At 38.2% G+C, this 20,911-nt stretch overlaps 1 protein-coding gene across 2 annotated transcripts; it reads left to right on the forward strand.

The window, feature by feature from the left end:
* Positions 1-1,457: 1,457 nt before the first annotated feature.
* LOC306879168 (serine/threonine-protein kinase 24-like) lies at positions 1,458-20,910 on the forward strand (the record flags this gene model as incomplete). 2 transcript variants are annotated; one of them, XM_079431962.1, is made up of 11 exons in its annotated part: positions 1,458-2,136; positions 6,094-6,324; positions 11,482-11,538; positions 11,789-11,897; positions 14,613-14,770; positions 14,976-15,161; positions 15,386-15,531; positions 16,261-16,378; positions 16,468-16,530; positions 19,087-19,232; positions 20,020-20,910. In XM_079431962.1, exons 1-11 carry the CDS (start codon positions 2,095-2,097, stop codon positions 20,057-20,059), a joined length of 1,296 nt encoding a protein of 431 aa, XP_079288088.1. In that variant the 5' UTR covers positions 1,458-2,094. The 2 variants fall into 2 exon arrangements, with proteins under 2 accessions (XP_079288088.1, XP_079288089.1); XM_079431963.1 differs by lacking the exon at positions 20,020-20,910 and having other exon boundaries at positions 1,477-2,136; positions 19,087-19,236.
* Between the last annotated feature and the right edge of the window lies 1 nt (position 20,911).

The raw sequence follows: 20,911 nt of genomic DNA on the forward strand, positions 1-20,911 counted from the left end.
TAATATTGGTGTTGCAGGTTTAAAGTGCTTATTCTTCTGTCGCCAAAAGGTGTCGCTATTTCTCAATGTGATTTAAGCTTGCATATATATATATATATATATATATATATATATATATATATATAAGAGCAATTAGAGAAAAATATTCTAAAGGTACCGAATCAGTGGAGTAACAACATCTTTTTTGAGCAATGTTAAATAGTATGAATTTAATTTTAATATACAAACTATTAAACATATTTAGAAAATCTGAATATATTAAAGGAAAGGGTAACACTTAAGTTTAGGGACCAATTATTTCTAGTTATTTGCTAATTAGCATGCATATTAGATACTAGCATGGATGTTTATTAGTGCTTCAAAAGCACATATTATTGCCTTATTCTGCATGACCATGACTATTATGCCTTAACTGAACAACTAACTATTAATAATAGCAGCGAATTAGGAGTTTATTAAAGCAAAAGTTAGTTAGTTAGTTAACAGTGAGAATTGGTCCCTAAACTAAAGTGTGACAGAGGAAGGAAATAAAATGTCACAATCAAATAGACAATGTTGGGGAGTAGGTATAACTAATTACATAATTGTGTTATAGGCTAATTTAATTACAAAATAAATGTAACTGTAATCAGTTACAGTTAGGCCTACTGAGAAAAAAAAATGTTTAATTAAATTACAGTATACTTCTGAAAATTTTAACAATTGCAAAGAAGGTTACATCTGAATATTTTCACACACATCCACAGATTTAATTGATCTCTTTCCCAAATTGCATTGACTGCTCTATGAGACACCAGTGTTTTAGGACACAGAATAGCAGACTCGGTTTATTTCCTATTCGGGTTTATGTATCTGCTTTATTTTTTAAGATTAGCTGTTTTTCCATTTTTTGATGGCATTGCTTGATGCCAGTGTCTGTACAGATTGGTTTTCAAAAACAGTATAGCCTACCATACATAGCTATTTAAACTATTTCTTATGATATTAAATCTGTATATAACCTCAGAATGATCTGAAAGTAAAAAGAGTTGCTAAAGTCTGATTGGTGGTGGCTGTGCTTTAAAATTAAATTATTATAATCTTACCTCAAGCGATGAAGGATTTTGATATTATCAGTGTTGAGTACTGCAAGGTTAACCCTACTTGCTTCAAATGTTTGAAACATAATCAAATTTAATCAGTTACATACTTTCAAGTAAATTAGCCTACATTTTAAATAGGGTAACTTGTAATCTGTAACCTATTACATTTCCAATGCAACCTTCCCAACAATGTAAATAGCTTTACACTCAAAGTAACGCACATAGGAGAAGTGGACATGCAGACCTGATATAATATGGTGAAGAAAGAAGAAGAAGAAGAATTTAAACACAGTGCTGATTGCACGCACTCTTTGCCATATGATTAGAGTTATAAACCCCTCCCCTCTCCTGCCGGGGGCGGGGTCTGAGGGGTCCGGATCCGCCCTGATGTCCCGATGACAGCACGGACAAGATGGCGGCCAGCTGGGAAGTGAAGTGAGGATGTCAACATCATTTCTTCAGTTCAAACAAGTCGGGATTTTCACCGCCCACCTCCTCGAGCGATCCGCGATATAGTTCATGTTCCGTGCATCTGTTTTAGGAGCCGAAACCGGGGCATTTTAACGCAAACGCGCGCATGTTTTTGCGCTATGTTTTGGAAATCCGTTTGCGCAAAGAGGACCATCAACTCTTGACGAGCGATCTGGCCTGCATGAACCTCCAAAACCCACTCCAGGAGTCATCAAAAGAGCGTTTTAACCGCTACTTCGACTGAAACTCCGCGATCAGTCCGATCGACGCTGTTTTGATTGGTGTTTGCGGTGATTTCCGCGAGGAAGAGCAGCATTTCTCATTAAAGCTGCGGAAGTGGAGGAGAGGCTTTCACGCCAGTCATCTTTCAAATGCACTTTCTGTCCTCCCGTGGATGCTCTTCGCTCCATTATCCAGCTGGAAATTATCTAAGACCGCATTAAACTCGGGCAAACGGGATCCAGGGGTGCATTAGCTGTATTTTGTCCGGAAACTGTTTTTTGCTCACTTGCTGGCCAGTTTTAGTGGTTAAAGTGACGCCATGGCTCATTCTCCAGTGCAGGGCAGTCTGCCTGGGATGCAGGTAAAGATACACACAGCATCTTTTATTTAAAGTTTACTGTGGAGCGTATTAAGGTTTTGAAGTGTATATGTATTGTGTAATAGGCTATCCCTCACTTTCATAAGCTTAAGAGTTTCCACTCTCTGATAAGTTGCAGAAGACCATAAATCTGTTTGACTCCCTGTTTGTCTAATGTGTTAAACATAAACTTGTGTTATGCAGTATGTGTATTTTCTGAGTAAGGTCGTCTTATTGCTCTGTACATGAAGGGGGAACCCCAAATATGATAATATGAGAAATTCTAATAATGTCACACATAAATAACCAGTTTATACTGTGAATTATATTTTTCTATTTTTTTTCTTTACATTTTTCTGCTTGCTTTAGTAGTAGTAACGTTTTTATTTTAATACATTTTAGTTATTTCATTTAATCTTATTGTATTATTTGAGTTTACATTTTTAAATCGTAATATTAAAAAGTATATAGTTTTTTTTTTCTTCTCTTTAAACTTCTTTATGCATGCCCTTATACTTCCATTGTATTTGCCAGTTTGAAAACCCATGTAGTACCCATGTACCACCCACTGGAGGTGGTTTGATTAGGTTTGGTTTACTGTTTTTCAAATATTTATGGTGAAACACAGTGAATGTGATGCTTAACAGAAGAGGTTTCTGTTAAAGCTTGAAGGACAACAATTTGGAAAGCTTTCCATTAAATATTAAATTTATGTTCTAGGTCTCTAAAGAGCATTAGCACCACCTTTCTGGGACATCCTTTATGAAACCAATGATCATGTATGAAGTAGGACAGTACCAATGTAGAACCCTTTTCAGGGTCATTCTATTAAAATGTTCATGTTCTTGCCCTCTAGAGAGCATTAGCACCACTGTAACCTTTCTGGGACATTCTTAATGAACCATTATCATGTATGAATTGGGTACAGTACCAGTGAACCATTCTGTTCTTCAAAACACAAAGATCCAAGAAAGAAAGGAAACCGTGAAGTGGAAGGGTAGAGACAAAAGAAAAGAGGGCGATTGAGGGATGGAGAGATGTCTCCAGAGAGTAGCCATCATAACTGGGTCACTTGGTTGGGTCTCTATTCATGCTGGGCCATATGACTGGTTTGCCCTCAAGACAGGAGAGCAATCTGCCATGCCCAGTAGTTGAAATGGCTTATCGTTCCTTTAGTTTGAATATGCAGGAAGCCATTGTTGGCCAAGAACCTCCAATTTTTTATGGAGGTCCTAAAAACCGAGTCCATGTGAGATGAGGAAAACCGGAATTATGTAGGAGGTCACAGACTTCCAGGGAGGGCCACAAGTCACCAGTTGTGAGAGCGCAGTGATGGAATAAGCGTTCATTCTCTAGTTTTTCCTTATGGGTTACAAAGGAATTGTTGTGGTCATCCATTAGGAACATTTCAGAAGCCTGAATCCTCTCACCTGGCTGTAACCCGCCTCAGAGTTTCCAGCTCCCTAAAACACAAACACAGATGGGGAGCCAAGGGATGACGTGGCCTTCTAAAAGAATTTGTTGGCTGTTACACCTGTCAGTGTGCATCGGGATCAGGATTACAGAGATCAGCTGGGAGTGTAGCGAGCAATCAGCATTAGGGCTGAATCAGGGAGCAAAGCCTTCATCATCTCCGTGATGGGACGAGTAGATGACAGCTAATGAATCTCTGAGTGTGGCATTAAAGGGCTTCTCCGTGGGTGTGTGCGCTTTGAGGAAAGACTGCGAAAATCATCTGTGTATTAGAAAATCGATTTGTGTGTGTTCATAGGATGGCATCACTAGTTGACAGAGTGCAGATTGGCAATCGGTCTCCAAGATATTTGTCAGCACGCGTCATTTATCACGGTGACTACTGTTCACTGGCCTCTTTCATGAAGGATTTTGTCATTTTTTGAGATATATTGCTTATTGTGCTGGAGTCGGTTGATTTGAGTTGTTTAGTGGTCCTCAGCTGAGTTTCTTCTGGGAGGTTCAAACGCTGAGAAATGCGTAGGAAAAAATGCAGCTACCCAGCATAGCAAAAAAAAAAAAAAAAAGTTTATAATTGTTTAAGTCTGTGCGACCAATCAAAATCTGTGACATGTTGTTGTAAATTCCCTTGGTAAAATCTAGCCAAATTAGACGGATGCAAACATGGACAGGTTGTCTCATCCATGAAAATAATGAACGAAAATATGCAAAAATTAGATTCAAGGCGGAATTTATCAGAATACAGTAAGAAATGTAATATTGCTAAATATTATTACAATTAAAATTACTTATTATTAATGTTGAAAACACTTGTATTGTGTATTGTATTGTATTTTTGTGGAAACTGATATATATGTTGAAGAATTCTTTAAATAGAAAGTTCAAAAGCACAGCATTTATTTGATATCAGAATCTTTTGTTACATTATGAATATCTTTACTGTCACTTTTGAGCAATTTTATATAGCCTTGCTGAATAAAAATATTAGTGTCTTTCCACAAAAAAAAGATTTCTTACTGACCCCAAATTTTTGAACAATGTGACCCCAATGACCCCAAAAAACTGTGTATTGAATATGGGTTAACCATAGAAATTAAAGCGATATTTAGAAACTAAATGATCAATTTCCCTATCCAGCTTATGAGTTGTGTTGATAATTTTGCACATTAATGAAAATGATTCTGATTTTAATGCTATTAAGTGTTTGATTTGAAGGACATGGTTATGTTAAACTGTACTGGGTCAAAATCTGGATCTTGTAATGAAACCAGTTCAGAAGCACTTGAATAATTGAATCCAATGCTATTTGTATAAAATGAAATGGAAAACACATCTTCAATCACTTTAAAACTTTGCTAGAGGTAATCAGCCCTTTCAGCCTTATATCAAAGCATGGTCAGATTTCCATTTATCCGCGGTACCCTGAGGTATGAGGCATTAGAATAATGTACTTTAGGCTGTGGGCAAAATCTGTTCTCTTTCATCTTGTCTTTGGCGCACTAATGCTGTGGACGATCGGCTCTGTCCTCATCCATTTAACTGGATTTCATACTTTTATGAGGTCCCCATGAAATCCTGCCTGCGTGTACCTCCCGCAGCGCCTCTCATACTTCTCTGGACAAGCTGTTCTGCTGTTGTGTTCGGCATCAATATGACTCTGTGTTCGGTAGGTTTAGAGTTTATGCTAGCAAAAGAGATTTGGAGGATTTTAAGGTCGTAAATTTTTGCGTGCTCAGAGGATGTGCACGGCTGCAGTTCAGGATTGTTTTAAATTCTGGCCACACTGACGGTTAGTCTAGCATGGTTTGTTTTGCATTGTTTGAATGATCTTGGTGAAGCGGTGGTGATGTTTGGGACGGGTTTTGGAGGCTTAAGTTAGCATGCAAGTGTTCAACTCAGAGCAGTTTGTGGTTTAGTTAGTTCTGCTGTTATTTATTCAAGTGCTGCTCAGTTTAACCACCGTGGACTCTGCAATGAACTGCCTCATGCTAAAAATAATGTCGACGCTGTTTGTAGCTCTCTGTGTTTCCTTTAAGAAGGCCTCAGGGGTCTGAGATGTTCAGGGTCAAGGCTGAGACCTCTGGGAACTTTGGTCCCAACCAGATGTGCTTCAGTTCTTAAACATACTCCGTTCAGTAGCATTTCAAAGAACGCCTAGTCAAACCAAACACTGGATTATAAAAGCATATTTTAAGACTGCTCAGAAGTAGCACTGTAGTATGTTTAACCATAACCATTACATTGAGGTCATTTTATGTAATGGTCATCCTCTTGGATTGCTGTAGGTTAGAAAACCTTTCCTGCTTTTAAAATATAGAATCCTTTATGCAGTGTTGACTAGGCCCAAGGCTCCTTTCTGTGTGGAATTCTTACCCTAAAATGTCACATCATGTGATTTATCAGTAGTGCTTGATTTTGTAAATTGTTTAATCTGCATAAATCTAATTGAAGACATGTATACTGAACTGTCTATGTTCTTCTTTCCAGAATTTAAAAGCAGATCCTGAGGAGTTGTTCACTAAGCTAGAGAGAATCGGTAAGGGTTCATTCGGAGAGGTGTTTAAGGGCATCGACAATCGCACGCAGAAAGTTGTGGCCATCAAGATCATCGATCTGGAAGAGGCTGAAGATGAGATTGAAGACATTCAGCAGGAAATCACAGTGTTAAGCCAGTGCGACAGTCCCTTTGTCACCAAATACTACGGCTCCTACCTAAAGGTGAGTGGCCAGCATATGCAAAAAGGCACTTTTAGGTCATGCTGTGTGACCTGAGGGATGTAGGTCATGATGACACAGAGGGCGCAAGGAAAAGTGATATCTCCTGTCTTAACTGAATTCCACTTGAACAGTACAAACCCCATAGGGCTTCATTCAGGTCTCAAATCTTTTTAGCTACACTACCGTTCTTGTATTTTTATTTCTTTGTAAGAAATTGATACTTCTGTTCACCAAAGTAGGATTAAAGGCTTAGTTCACTCAAAAAATGAAAATTCTTTCATCTTTTACTCATCCTTCACAACCTTTGTTCACCTTTTAAAACATTAAGATATTTTTAATGAAACCTGAGAGATTTTGGTCCCTCCATTGTCCAGAAATTTGATGCATCAAAAGGTTCATAAGAATATTGTAAAATAAATCCACTTAATCGAGCAGTTTATGAAGTCTTATGAAGAGACACAATGATATTTTTTTATGATGAACAAATTTAATTTAGGCTTTTAATCACATATAAACATTGATCAATGGACATGCATAGAGTACATCAAATATGATTAACAGAATCTAAAAAGTGCTTGCCTGACATACAATAACCAATGAGGTTTGTTCTTGCATGTCACGCAAGCACATTGGAGCCTCCGCAGGAACCATTGAGGTTTGTTTTTGTGCATTAAGCAAGTACGGTTGAGCTGCTGTTTACCATATATGATGTGGGTTTTATATGGGTTTGGAATGACAGGAAGGTGAGTAATTGAGGACTGTATTTTCGTTTTTGGGTGTACTGTTCAGCTTTAACCTCTGATTTCAAAGCCTCATTACTCCACCTTATAAGAAAACACTGTACCCTCATCCTCAAGTAGTCAGTTTTATCTTCTAATTTGGTACTAAAGAAGAAAACTAATTTCTTACCACAGTTGAAAACAGTTGTGCTATTTAATGAAGTATGGGATTTGGCAACACAATGTCTTTTTTTCTGTTGCTGAAGTGATGCCAGTACACTGACATTTCTATAGACCAATTTTGGCTTCAAAGAAACAGCTTCCTCTAGAAGCTCATCAGTCTATTGTTCTTTAGAGAGATGAAGGCAATTCCATCTGTGAGTGTACAATACCGTCTTGAATCCATACAGCATACTGGATTTAAACAGGACAGAGAGAAAGGAACGGCCCAGATGAGAGGACATCAGAGTTTGAGAAACAGACACCTTTGTTCAAAAGTATATGCCAAACAACAGTTTCATCTGAAACCGTGAAGAGCCGACTGGGTTGTGGGCCTTAAAAGAAAAAGAAAAAGCTTCATCTGAAGTTGGTAAATAAGAAAAAGTGGTAGAATGAGCGACTGGACTATAAATGATTAGATAAGAGTGTTATGGATGACTGAAACTAGGTTTGAGGTAATGGGAACAATTTGATACTAAGATCCGTGAGAGCTGCCAATCGAAACCATGTGAAGTGCTACAGAAAGCCAGTTTATTAAGAAACTTGTGCCCAAGTTCTGCCTAGCTGTCATTGTTCACTCAAGTATCCTCCATTTGCAACAAATTTGGAGAATACAGCATTTATTTAAAATAGAAATAATCCTTTGTGACTATTTTTACTGAAATCTTTTAACAATTTAGTGAAACATTAGTCAAAGAAAATATTTAGAAATATTAATATTGCATAGAGATTTATGTAAGCTGAGCATTTATCCTTTCACACATGAACCCTGTTAAATTGACCATATAGCTTGAAAGGGTTAGTTCACTCAAAAATGAAAATTAGCCTCACCCTCAAAGCATCCTAGGTTTATATGACTCTTCTTTCAGATGAATCCAATTGGAGTTATATTAAAAATTGTCCTGGCCCCTCCAAGCCTTACAATGGGGTAAGCGGGTGCTTTTTGTCAACCGTTCAGAAGACGCGAAATAAAGTGCGCGCATCCGTAATAAAACATCCCTCACATGGCTCCAGGGGGTGAATAAAGGCCTCCTGTAGCAAATCCATGCCATTTTGTAAGATAAATATCCATATTTCAAAGGTAATAAACACTTTTTTTCTCACTTCCGCTGACTGTCGTACACGAAAGCCGTCCAGGCGGATGACTAAGGACATTTAGATATTAATACATTTTTTGTATTTATCTTTCAAAAACACATGGATTTGCTACAGGAGGACTTTATTCACGCCCCGGAGCCGAGTGAGGGACATTTTATTACATTTTATAATTTTATTACATTTTATTAATGGCAAGAAATTGCATCTTTATTGAGCTGACCTCACAAAACAAGCATACAGCACAAGCAGTGTAGTCTGATTCATGAGCAATCAAGTGTTAAGGACCTGCTTCTTTTAATGAATTGCTCAGCTCATAAAAGTTATAATTTTGTATTAGGTATGTCATTAACACTTTAAACTTTAGAGTTCATGAAATTTACATCAATGTCGTCTGTAGTGACGTTGTTCATGACGTAGTTAAAAGCACATTTTTGGCATCATATTACTACCACTCCTACACTGTAAAAAAAAACCAACTTAAAATTTTAAGGCAACCAGCTTCAGCTATGTTTGGAGATTAATGTGCAATGTTTTTGTGCTTCATGTTCACATTTATGAGAAGTTGACCATGTTTTGTTCCATGTTAGTTAGCTAAATTAGGGAGATCCTGTATTACACAGGCCTACATTAGTTTGTGTAATAGCACCTTTTGGCAGGATTTGTAAAGTAAAGCTATTAGAGAGTTAAAAACATCACATTTCTCTTTATTTTTCGGTTGATGTAGAATTCAGACAGATCAATATGACTTGAGCTCACACTGATGACCTTAGTTATTACTTTGGCACGCCGTCAGGCAGCATGTTCAGTCCACTTCCCACTGTGAGGAAGTGTAAAACTAGCATGTGGGTGTTCTTTAAATCAGCCTTTGTCTCACGCTCTCTCTTCCTCAGCCATAATCTTTGATGCCCCATATGGAGTTGTGCTTCTCAACATTAAACTTAAGCTGAATTAGCCCCAGTGTCCCAAATGGAAGCAGAACATGTGGGTGTTCACTTAATGCTAAAGTTAAAATGAACCATAGTGAAGTAACATGTCTTTTTGTTACACGTTTAAAGCTGCTAGCCAGAAAGAGCGAAGCACGGACAGCAGCTGTAATTTCGGCCTGGGGGAATATACGACATGTATTTTTGGGAGAGAAACACAGCCCGTAGCATCAGTTATTACTTTGAAGATCTGTAACGATGAACAGGGAGTGAAATAACTGGTTCGAGTTGTAGAAAGCATGTTACTGTTTTTTTTTTTTTTTTTAGACTAAGTACATTTTCCTGCCTGTGCAAAACTCACTGTTAATTAAGTGTGGCAGTGTTTGCTAATCCATTGCTAAGTTGTTCCAAATGGCATAGGATCTTGCCAAGATATCCTGGATGGTTGTTTAGATGTTTTGTGTGGTTTCTAGGTGCATTTTTACTGTCCCATGTTAAAAGAGCCCACCTTCTGTAGTTTCTGTAGCATTATTTGCACTGCTGGGGAAATACGATAATTCTTATGACATATTGTTTTCCTTCAATTTTCCCCCCTAAAGACCACAACCTATAAAATTGGCAAAAATTTCATGGTGAAACATAATTCATTGTTTATTACCCAGTATTGTTGCAGTGTTTGAAAGACGGCTCACACAGGAGGCACTTTCAAATCAAGTGGTTTCTGTTGCGAAATCTGCTTAGGGGAAATATTTCACTCATGTTTGAAATTCTCAATCACGTAATTTCAGTTAATGTTACTGGATTTTGACGACTAAAATTTGCTGCACTTTATGACTGCATGTCTTAAAGACTGATTGCATAGATTCCACTTGAAGTTACTGAATATTAACCACTGAAATCTGCAGCATTTTATAACTGCAAGCCGTTTATGGACACATTTATTTTTTGTCATTTTTGTTCATTCACTTACTGTAATAACCTGTAATAGCCGAACGAAAAAACAAAACAAAAGCCTGATTGTTCAGAGTGAGTAAGAAAAAAAAAAAAAAGTATTTAAAACCACCTAAAGAGATGATATATATATATCTTGGATCTGTCTTTCATTTTTATGCCCATTTTATCCACCTGGTAAAAACAAAAAATAATAAAAACAATGCATGTAGTATAGAGGTGAGTGATCTGACGATTATATATCGTGATCGATCTTGAGGATGTCCACAATCTGCTTTTCACCCACGTGTCTAAACCATCAAATACATGCAAAATTGTCAAAAATATGTCATCTTGGTGAGTATTTACATAAAGTGAACAAACATTTGGGAAAGAAATCGGATGCGTGTCAGTTCATTAGATCCTCGCATCCTCACATAGCCTAATGCAAACCTGCTGCTGTCTGTTATTAATGTTAATCAAACATTAAAAAAGTCCCTTACTGCTTTAGTTTGAATAATATTTGTTGCTTTAATAAGAACCGGTGTATATTTAATTCATATGGTGAAGACTATGAAGTGTTTTTTTAATTACCATTTTGTCAACTGATTGTTTAATGCAATGTGTTACAAATTGTTCAAATAGACAGTTCTCAATAGTATATCTCAAAATTGGGAAGATTACAATACAGATTGTAATTTTGTGTTTTTAAGATTAAGATATGATATTTTAGGAAGATCTCCCACCCCTAGTGTGAGATATGCACTGAAGTTTAGTAATTAGGTTTAAGGGTCGGTATGAGCATATACCATTGCCAGTACTGCAGTGTGCAGTAGAGCATAAATGAATTATTTCAGGTTCAAAAGTGAGAGAGACACACAAAGCACTCAGCACAGAAAGATGAAAGAGCACATGAACTTTGTAGCTGCGCTGTGGCGAACCATTAGGTGCAATAAATTAATCGTTCACTTTTAAGAGGCTCTGGGCGTGCTTCTTCATTTTCAGTTTCTGCACACACACACAGGCTCACGTTCTCTCACTCTTAAGCTCATCATGTGAGGTGGGAGGTATGTAACCCAATTTTCACTCTTCCCTCTCTCTCAGGCTAGCTAATCCCAAATTAAAGGAGAGATTAGGATTACACATTTACCCTCTCACTAGCAAAAGCCCGACTCCTCTGGAAAAGTTGTTGTTGCTTATTTGTGAGATGATGGGTTTTTCTCGCCTTTCAACGTCCAATTCCTCTTCATCTCTTTCTCTTGCTCTAGGACACAAAGTTATGGATCATCATGGAGTATTTAGGTGGTGGATCTGCCTTGGATTTGGTACTATGCAGAATTTTTATTCTTGATAAACCTTAAAGATCGTAATGCTTTTTGTTTATGTAGCTTTTGTGTTGTTTATAATGACTTGTGTAGAATTTCTCTTAAATGTGTAGTTTCATGAGTGTAAAACATACATCCAAATTTGAACCTAATATCACAATGTTTTGTTTTATACAATTTTATATGTAGTTTTTTTTGTTTCGTTATCATGATCAGATAGGGCTTGTGGTTAATCGTTGTTCACTTTCAGCTGGAGCCTGGTGCTTTAGACGAAACGCAGATCGCCACCATCCTGAGAGAGATCTTGAAAGGCCTGGAGTATCTACACTCTGAGAAGAAGATCCACAGAGACATCAAAGGTATGGATGGTAGAATCAAGGTCATCTTGACCTTAAACGGCAATCTTATGAATAATGCACACAGAAATGAAAGAGAAAATTTCAAGTTCTCCTTTGCAACTTTCTGGAGTCAGGATGCACTGTTTTTATCAGCCCGCCGAGATGCAGAGTTTCATTTACAAAGTACCAAGCTCCTAAATTGAACACTTCTGCGGAGGTTTTATCTGGGTTTGCAACATATATAAATAATTATTAGCAGTTGCTAGCAAGTATACACTCACCGGCCACTTTATTAGGTACACCTGTTCAATTGCTTGATAACACAAATTGCTAATCAGCCAATCACATGGCAGCAACTGATGTGGAGACGACGACTTGAAGTTCAAACCGAGCATCAGAATGGGGAAGAAAGGGGATTTAAGTGACTTTGAACGTAGAATGGTTGTTGGTGCCAGACGGGCTGGTCTGAGTATTTCAAAAACTGCTGATCTACTGGGATTTTCACACACAACCATCTCTAGGGTTTAGAGAATGTTTCGAAAAAGAGAAAATATCCAGTGAGTGGCAGTTGTGTGGACGAAAATGCCTTTTTGATGTTAGAGGTCAGAGGAGAATGGGCAGACTAGTTAGAGATGATAGAAAGGCAACAGTAACTCAAATAACCACTCGTCACAACCAAGGTATGCAGAATACCATCTCTGAACGCACAACACATCGAACCCTGAAGCAGATGGGCTACAGCAGCAGAAGACCACACCGGGTGCCACTCCTGTCAGCTAAGAACAGGAAACGGAGGCTACAATTCACACAGGCTCACCAAAATTGAACAATAGAAGATTGGAAACACGTTGCCTGGTCTGATGAGTCTCGATTTCTGCTGCGACATTCAGATGGTAGGGTCAGAATTTGGCATAAAGAACATGAAAGCATGGATCCATCTTGCCTTGTCTCAACGGTTCAGGCTGGTGGTGGTGGTGTAATGGTGTGGGGGATATTTTCTTGGCACACTTTAGGCCCCTTAGTACCAACTGAGCATCGTTTAAACGCCACAGCCTACCTGAGTATTGTTGCTGACTATGTCCATCCCTTTATGACTACAGTGTACCGATCTTCTGATGGCTACTTCCAGCAGGATAATGCACCATGTCGCAAATCATCTCAGACTGGTTTCTTGAACATGACAATGTTCACTTTTCTCAAATGGCCTCAACAGTCACCAGATCTCAATCCAATAGAGCACCTTTGGGATGTGGTGGAATGGGAGATTCGCATCATGGATGTGCAGCCGACAAATCTGCAGCAACTGCGTGATGCTATCATGCCAATATGGACCAAAATATCTGAGGAATGTTTCCAACACCTTGTTGAATCTATGCCACGAAGAATTAAGGCAGTTTTGAAGGCAAAAGGGAGTGCAACCCGGAACTAGCAAGGTGTACCTAATAAAGTGGCCGGTGAGTGTACATTATCAGTTGTACAGCTTCATGTTCACAGACATAGTCTGTTGTTATTACTTTGTTTTTTGCATATTGTTGCAGCCTTAAAGGCTGATTCACACCAACACAAGACGAAAATTGTCAGATTTTCATGTGATTTGACTTTTCAGTCCATCGCATTAAAAACATCAGCAGTTACCACGGTTACTCCATTATACAAAATGCTGAGCAACTTTCCGTTTCTGACACCTGCTTGTCACTGTGAAGAAAGTCAAACATATTTAAATGTTTTTGAAATAGTGTTTAGATTTTTTTCTTCCAATAATGTTTATCAAATAACACTAAATACAAGAGCACATAGTCAAGAAACTGCCGTTTAACAAAATACTCTGTTCATGAGCTCCACCAAGACATGATTTTTAGGTAACCGCAGTTGCTCTGACATTTGACCAAAATTCAGATAATATTGGTTGGCCAGTTTTCTTCACAGTGTGATGGAAAAGATTTGAACACATTAGAACACACACTTTTTAAAAAAAATGTTTTTGCAAAAAAGTAATTCTGCCTCAATGATGGTATGCAAATATTTGGTTGGTCTCAACAGAGGCATTTACAGCAGTTGTTTCAAATTAAAATGTTTGATTTTTCACACCAAATATTTGTTTTGGTGTAAACAGGCCTTTTTATGTTTTTTTTTCAGTATGTTAAAAGGCTGATTTACATGTATAAATCACAGATTTTACAACATCTTGATGATCATCCAGATATTTATCATAAAAGATTAAGAAAACAAAATTAAATAAATATTTACAAAATTATATTGGCATTGTACTAAAGCAAGTTGGCAAAAAATTATTTGGACATCCAGTAAAATATTTTCTATTAAGTTGACAGAATATGATATTAACCCTGTAGTTTTTCCCCCCACAATACTGTTAAAAACTAGTTCTTTCAATACAGAAATGACATTGATTTTTCTGGTTTTTGACTATTCTTTAGAAATCATAATGAATTGGTAATATTAGATCTGCATTTAATATTTCACATTACTGGTATATATTAAAACTATAAAGGCTCTAAAATGCATTATGTGAAAAAAAAAAAAAATAAAAAATAAAAAAAAAAATATATATATATATATATATATATATATTTTTTTTTTTTTTTTTTTAAGGCACATTTTTGGGCCCACTTGGGGGGTTCCCAGACCCCAGTTTGAAACCATAACGTTATCTCACTGTTTGTTGGTACAACTAACTAAATGCACACTTTCCCTCCTACCCTTGTTTGCTTCTTTCAGCTGCAAATGTATTAATGTCAGAGCAAGGGGAGGTGAAGCTGGCAGATTTCGGTGTGGCCGGTCAGCTCACAGACACGCAGATCAAACGCAACACGTTTGTGGGCACACCCTTCTGGATGGCCCCAGAGGTCATCAAACAGTCTGCCTATGACTCAAAGGTGAGGGTCACTGTAGACATGCCAAGACTTGTTAGCTAGAAATCCATAATTGCGCCAGACGTCTGCCTCTGGATTTGGTGTTAATTGTAATATCTTGTCAGTTTTTCCATATGATTCATTTAGATGAGCGATGACTGTTCCACTTCCACATGACCTGACATGAAACGTTGCCCATTCACATAAATGTTTTTGCTTTTCCTTCCAGGCTGACATTTGGTCATTGGGCATCACGGCGATTGAGCTGGCTAAAGGAGAGCCGCCCCACTCCGATCTGCACCCCATGAAGGTGCTGTTCCTCATTCCAAAGAACAACCCCCCTACACTGGAGGGCAACTACTGCAAACCTCTGAAAGAGTTTATCGAGGCCTGTCTAAACAAAGAGCCCAGTTTTGTGAGTATGCTCATAGGGGATTCCCAGTGGTCATTTCCTCCTGTCTGGTTCACTGATCCTTCTGGCAAAACAATTTATTCTATTTCTGCTACTCGGGTCATGATCTTTTCATGGTTATCAAGGCATGTACTATAATTGTACCTGCATCAAAAGACAAAACTGAAGTTTCATTTCAAAGGACCCATCTCATTTTTTTTTTTTGTATCTTTCTGTCTTTCTCTCAGAGACCGACAGCCAAAGAGTTGCTGAAACACAAGCTCATTGTGCGCTATGCGAAGAAAACATCCTATCTGACAGAGCTCATCGACAGATACAAGCGCTGGAAGGCCGAACAGTCCCGAGCGGAGTCCAGCTCCGATGAGTCTGACTCGTACGCCACTCAAAACAACTAAAATGCTTTATATAATATATATATATTTATTTTTATTCTCAGCTGGTTTTCAACCCTGGGTTAATGCAAATAGCAGAAACATTTACATGCTGTTTTATTTTGTTGTGTTCAGAAATGGTTAAAATGCCACAGTGAAGAAAACATGTTAAATTATTACTTTTTTTATTTTAATTATTTAAGCTTATACAAGATAAATTGAATGACCATAGCAAATTTACATTTCCAAAGATGGAGAACGGATTAAAATTTTGTTTTTTTTAATAATAGGTTGGCAATTTTTATATATATGAAAACATTAAGGTTAACCCAACATACTGTGTGAAATGTAAAGCTTTACTACCCGGTAAAGTTTAGTAGTTAACTTACAAGTATGAAGAGTGTGAAATGTGGAAGATCTAAGAACATAATCTGGGATTACTTTACTCCAGGGTTAAAGCGTCAACAAGAATTAACAGCTTCCATTATACAGTCATTTGATAGAAAGTGGTTTATTCACAAGCTGCTCCGTTAACTAGTCGAACAAGTTAAATAACTATCTTAAATAACATAAATCTAGATTGCACAATCATTAAAGTTTTTCTCCCCTGCCTGTTTTTGGCCCTCTCCTAAAATCTTATACATTACTGATGCATCCCCTTTAATTTTTCCTTCTTTTAGTTGTTTAAAATGAATCCCTCTTATTTTCTCTTGTGTCTTTGTTCCACTCAGGGAACCGGATGGCCAGGCGTCTGGTGGGAACGACTTTGGCAGTGATGACTGGATCTTCACCATTCGAGTGAAAGACCCCAAAAAGCTGCAGAACGGAGCCAGTCCAACAGGAGAGGAGGTAGGTGACTGAGCTCAAGGCCACATCTGACTGTTGTGTTGCGTAAGCGGTTTCTTTATCTCACTGTGCAATGTTTTCTGCTTCCACAGGAACCCAACAAGAGGCCTCTGTCCCAGAGTCTGTCTACTGTCATCACTCCAGTCTTAACTGAGGTAAGACATATCAATCACCGCCACAGGTGAACAGTCAATACCAAAATCAGAAATCCATTTATGTTTAAATGCTGATTTATGTTTGTACTTACCAGCAGTGAGGCCACATATCGGCTTTGGTGGCAATGGTCCAACTTTTTGGGACCCCAAAGTGTTTTCTTATGCCTTATGTAAGGTCTCTTTTCTCTATTTCACCAGTGCCTGCTCACTATAGGATTTCGGGCTTCGCCACTGGTATATAAAAGATATCAGCATGAAGATTAAAAGTGGCCCTTAAATGCTTTATTATATCTTAAAAGCATCTTTTAAAGGCAGCCGTCACTCCCTCAGGCCTCTTGCTAATCAGTATGGAGCAATGAGGTATTTGAGGCGGAGAGCGGAAAATAGAGGGATGCTGGGAAAAAAGCCCAGGGACAAGTGACTGCACACTAATTTGTTCCACCCTCTCCTTCGTTCAAGGACAAATCCTTCCATTTCCTGTCATGCTCTTCATGAGAGTGCAGTGCACTGTAGTCTAGACTCTTGATTTTTAGAGTAGGCGATATTATGAGACATATTATGTAATGGAAGTATGTTGAATGGTAAAGATATTTTTCTATATGATGGTATGTATCCAGCACAATTTAAAACAAGCAACAAATCAAAGTACTCCAAACCCTTTGTGAAATTTTTCCAATTATCAAAGGGAGCAATTTGGTTTTACTAAAGTTTATTATATAGTTATTAATAATCTAGTAATGTGACTAACTGAATATATATATAGATATATATATATATATATATATATATATACACACACACACACACACACACACACACAGTGGTGTGAAAAAGTGTTTGCTTTTTCACACAGGGCCATGTGGGTTTGGAGTTTGTTTTCCGTTCATAAAAAAAACCCTTCATTTAAAAACTGCATGTTGTTTACTTGTGTTATCATTGATTTAATATTTTAATTTGTTTGATGATCTGAAACATTAAAGTGTGACAAACATGCAAAAAAAAATAAAAAATCAGGAAGGGGGCCAACACTTTTATATACACATACATACATACATACACATACATACATACGCACGCACGCGCACACACACTCACTCACTCACCGGCCACTTTATTAGGTACACCTGTTCAATTGCTTGGTAAAACAAATTGCTAATCAGCCAATCACATGGCAGCAACTGATGTGGAGACGACGACTTGCTGAAGTTCAAACCGAGCGTCAGAATGGGGAAGAAAGGGGATTTAAGTGACTTTGAACGTGGAATGGTTGTTGGTGCCAGACGGACTGGTCTGAGTATTTCAAAAACTGCTGATCTACTGGGATTTTCACGCACAACCATCTCTAGGGTTTACAGAGAATGGTCCAAAAGAGATAGTGGCAGTTGTGTGGACGAAAATGTCTTGTTGATGTCAGAGGTCAGAGGAAAATTGGCAGACTGGTTAGAGATGATAGAAAGGCAACAGTAACTCAAATAACCACTCGTTACAACCAAGGTATGCAGAATACCATCTCTGAGCGCACAACACGTCGAACCCTGAAGCAGATGGGCTACAGCAGCTGAAGACCACACCGGGTGCCGCTCCTGTCAGCTAAGAACAGGAAACGGAGGCTACAATTCACACAGGCTCACCAAAATTGGGCAATAGAAGATTGGAAACACGTTGCCTGGTCTGATGAGTCTCGATTTCTGCTGCGACATTCAGATGGTAGGGTCAGAATTTGGCGTAAAGAACATGAAAGCATGGATCCATCCTGCCTTGTCTCAACGGTTCAGGCTGGTGGTGGTGGTGTAATGGTGTGGGGGATATTTTTTTGGCACACTTTGGGTACCAATTAAGCATTGTTTAAATGCCACAGCCTACCTGAATATTGTTGCTGACCATGTCCATCCCTTTATGACTACAGTGTACCCATCTTCTGATGGCTACTTCCAGCAGGATAATGCACCATCTAACAAAGCTCAAATCATCTCAGACTGGTTTCTTGAACATGACAATGAGTTCACTTTACTCAAATGGCCTCCACAGTCACCAGATCTCAATCCAATAGAGCACCTTTGGGATGTGGTGGAACGGGATATTCGCATCATGGATATGCAGCCGACAAATCTGCAGCAACTGCGTGTCAATATGGACCAAAATCTCTGTGCAATGTTTTCAACACCTTGAGTCTGTCACGAAGAATTAAGGCAGTTTTAAAGGCAAAAGGGGGTCCAACCCGGTACTAGCAAGGTGTACCTAATAAAGTGGCCAGTGAGTGTGTGTATATATATGTATATATAAATAAGTGTGTGTTTGTGTGTGTGTGTATATATATATATGTATGTGTATATATATGTATATATGTGTAATAAATATGTGTGTGTGTGTGTGTGTGTGTAGAATTTGTTTTTTGTTTTGTGCAAAAACCGTAATATTGTGAGATCTGCTGTTACTGTGGTCTGAGTTGGTATTAGTAAGGTTGCAGGTTAAGGTCACTACCAAGGATGCTGTCTCTATTATAAGTGTGCTTTGGATAAAGGCGTCAGCTGCTTGTCAAATTCTGTGTGTCCTCAGCTGAAGGAAGGGGCGGGAGATGCTGCAGCAGCGACTGTAAAGCCTGAGGTTCTGGAGCAGCTCGGAGAGGCCATTTTTCTCGCTGAGGAGGCATATCCAGGGATCTCAGATGTCATGGTCACTCAACTTATTCAAAGGCTACAACGGTAAGGACTGCATACTGCAGTACTGATCAAGCCTCACGTAGCTCTTTACTGCAATAGTTCACCCTAAAATGACTGTCAAAACTGTCATCACTGAAGTGTGCTCAACCTGGTTGCATTAGAAAATGACTTGCATTTCCTCAAAATTGTTTTTGTTTTACATTTTACAGTTGGAATAATTTTGGTATAATTACAAGTCACAATTATGTGTGCCTACTCTAGAGGAAAAGCAACTAATTTTAACTTAAATTTCATTAACAAATAGAAGTTGAAGTGAGGGTGAATATGAAACATTAAAAAAAGTACACTTCTGTTCAAAATGTTTTTGAAAGAATGCACAGCAAATTTTATTACAATTTAAAATAACTTCTATTTAAATGTAATGCATTCCTTTGGCAAAGCTACATTTTTAGCAACCATTACTCCAGTCTTGTCACATGATTATTGTTATCAATGCTGTAACAATTGTGCTACTTAATAGTTTTATGGAAACCATGATACATTTTCAGGATTCCTTGATGAATAGAACATTTATAAGAAAACAGCATTTCTTTGAAATCTCAATCTTTTGTATAAAAAAAGTGCATTCTTGCTGAATAAAATTATGAAAAAATACTCCCAACTTTAATATTTTGTATTTTGGGTTGTTCTCAGCAATATATCAGTGCTTTTAAGCCAGTACTTGCTTTGATGTAATGGTCAGAAATCATTTCTGTATAATAAATAAAACATCTACGGGTAAGCTTTCTTCATGCGCAGATTCTTCAGCTGTTTGTTTTCTTACCTGCAGGTTCTCTAGGGGAAGAACATCATCCTCATCGCACCAGTGATTATTCCATTAGCCTGTCCGTCTCTCTTCAGCCCCGCCCCCCCCCCAGCATCAGCTCAGCGAATCCTGACACCAGCAGACTCTGTGACGTCTACCCTGGAGACCAACTGTCCTTCACTAGCTTATCAAGAGAACTTATCAAACTCCTCAAGCTTCCCCTAGTTTCACATTTCTTTTATAATCTCCTGGAACACTTTGGAGTGTGAGCGTATGTGTGTATGCGTAATAGTGCGTTTGTAATGGAGAGCACTTAAGCAATGGACAAAACGTAGATGTAACTCCTTTGGCTAAGCACAGAACGAGATGGAGGCAGGTGGTTTTGCGTACTACAGCTTTTGGAAGAATGCATTGTGTATGCCATCACAGGGCGAGGAGCTCGGCCCATCGCCGCCGCCTCCACCCTAAACAAAATACAAGATAGTGTGCATGACTCTGAACAAAATGCATGTGTGAAGACGGATGTCTGTCGGAGTGTGTGTGCATCCGAGCCCTGATGTGAAGGAGATTGCAGTTCTCATGCTGAAATCTCAGGTAGTCTGCGATGAGCAGACCAGTCATCCAGGAAGACAGAGGGGGCTATGTTTGGATTTGTGTACAGATCTGTGTATATAGTCTCAATTTTACAGACCTTTAAAAGAGATGATGGATTTTTGCAAATGAATCACTGTGTACAGATGGCCAAGAGCTTCTGTAGATATTGTTAGAAACAAAAGAAAGGTAAATATTTAAAAATCAAGCCTCTGAAATGGCCGTGACTGAAATGCCTTGCCTTTTTATCAAATGTACATTTTTGGGGGTGCTCTGTTAATTTTAATAAGAAATTAAAGGATTTTACTCTAGGTTTGGGATCCTA

Source organism: Barbus barbus, assembly GCF_936440315.1.
Source record: "Barbus barbus genome assembly, chromosome: 13".
Lineage (NCBI taxonomy): Eukaryota > Metazoa > Chordata > Actinopteri > Cypriniformes > Cyprinidae > Barbus > Barbus barbus.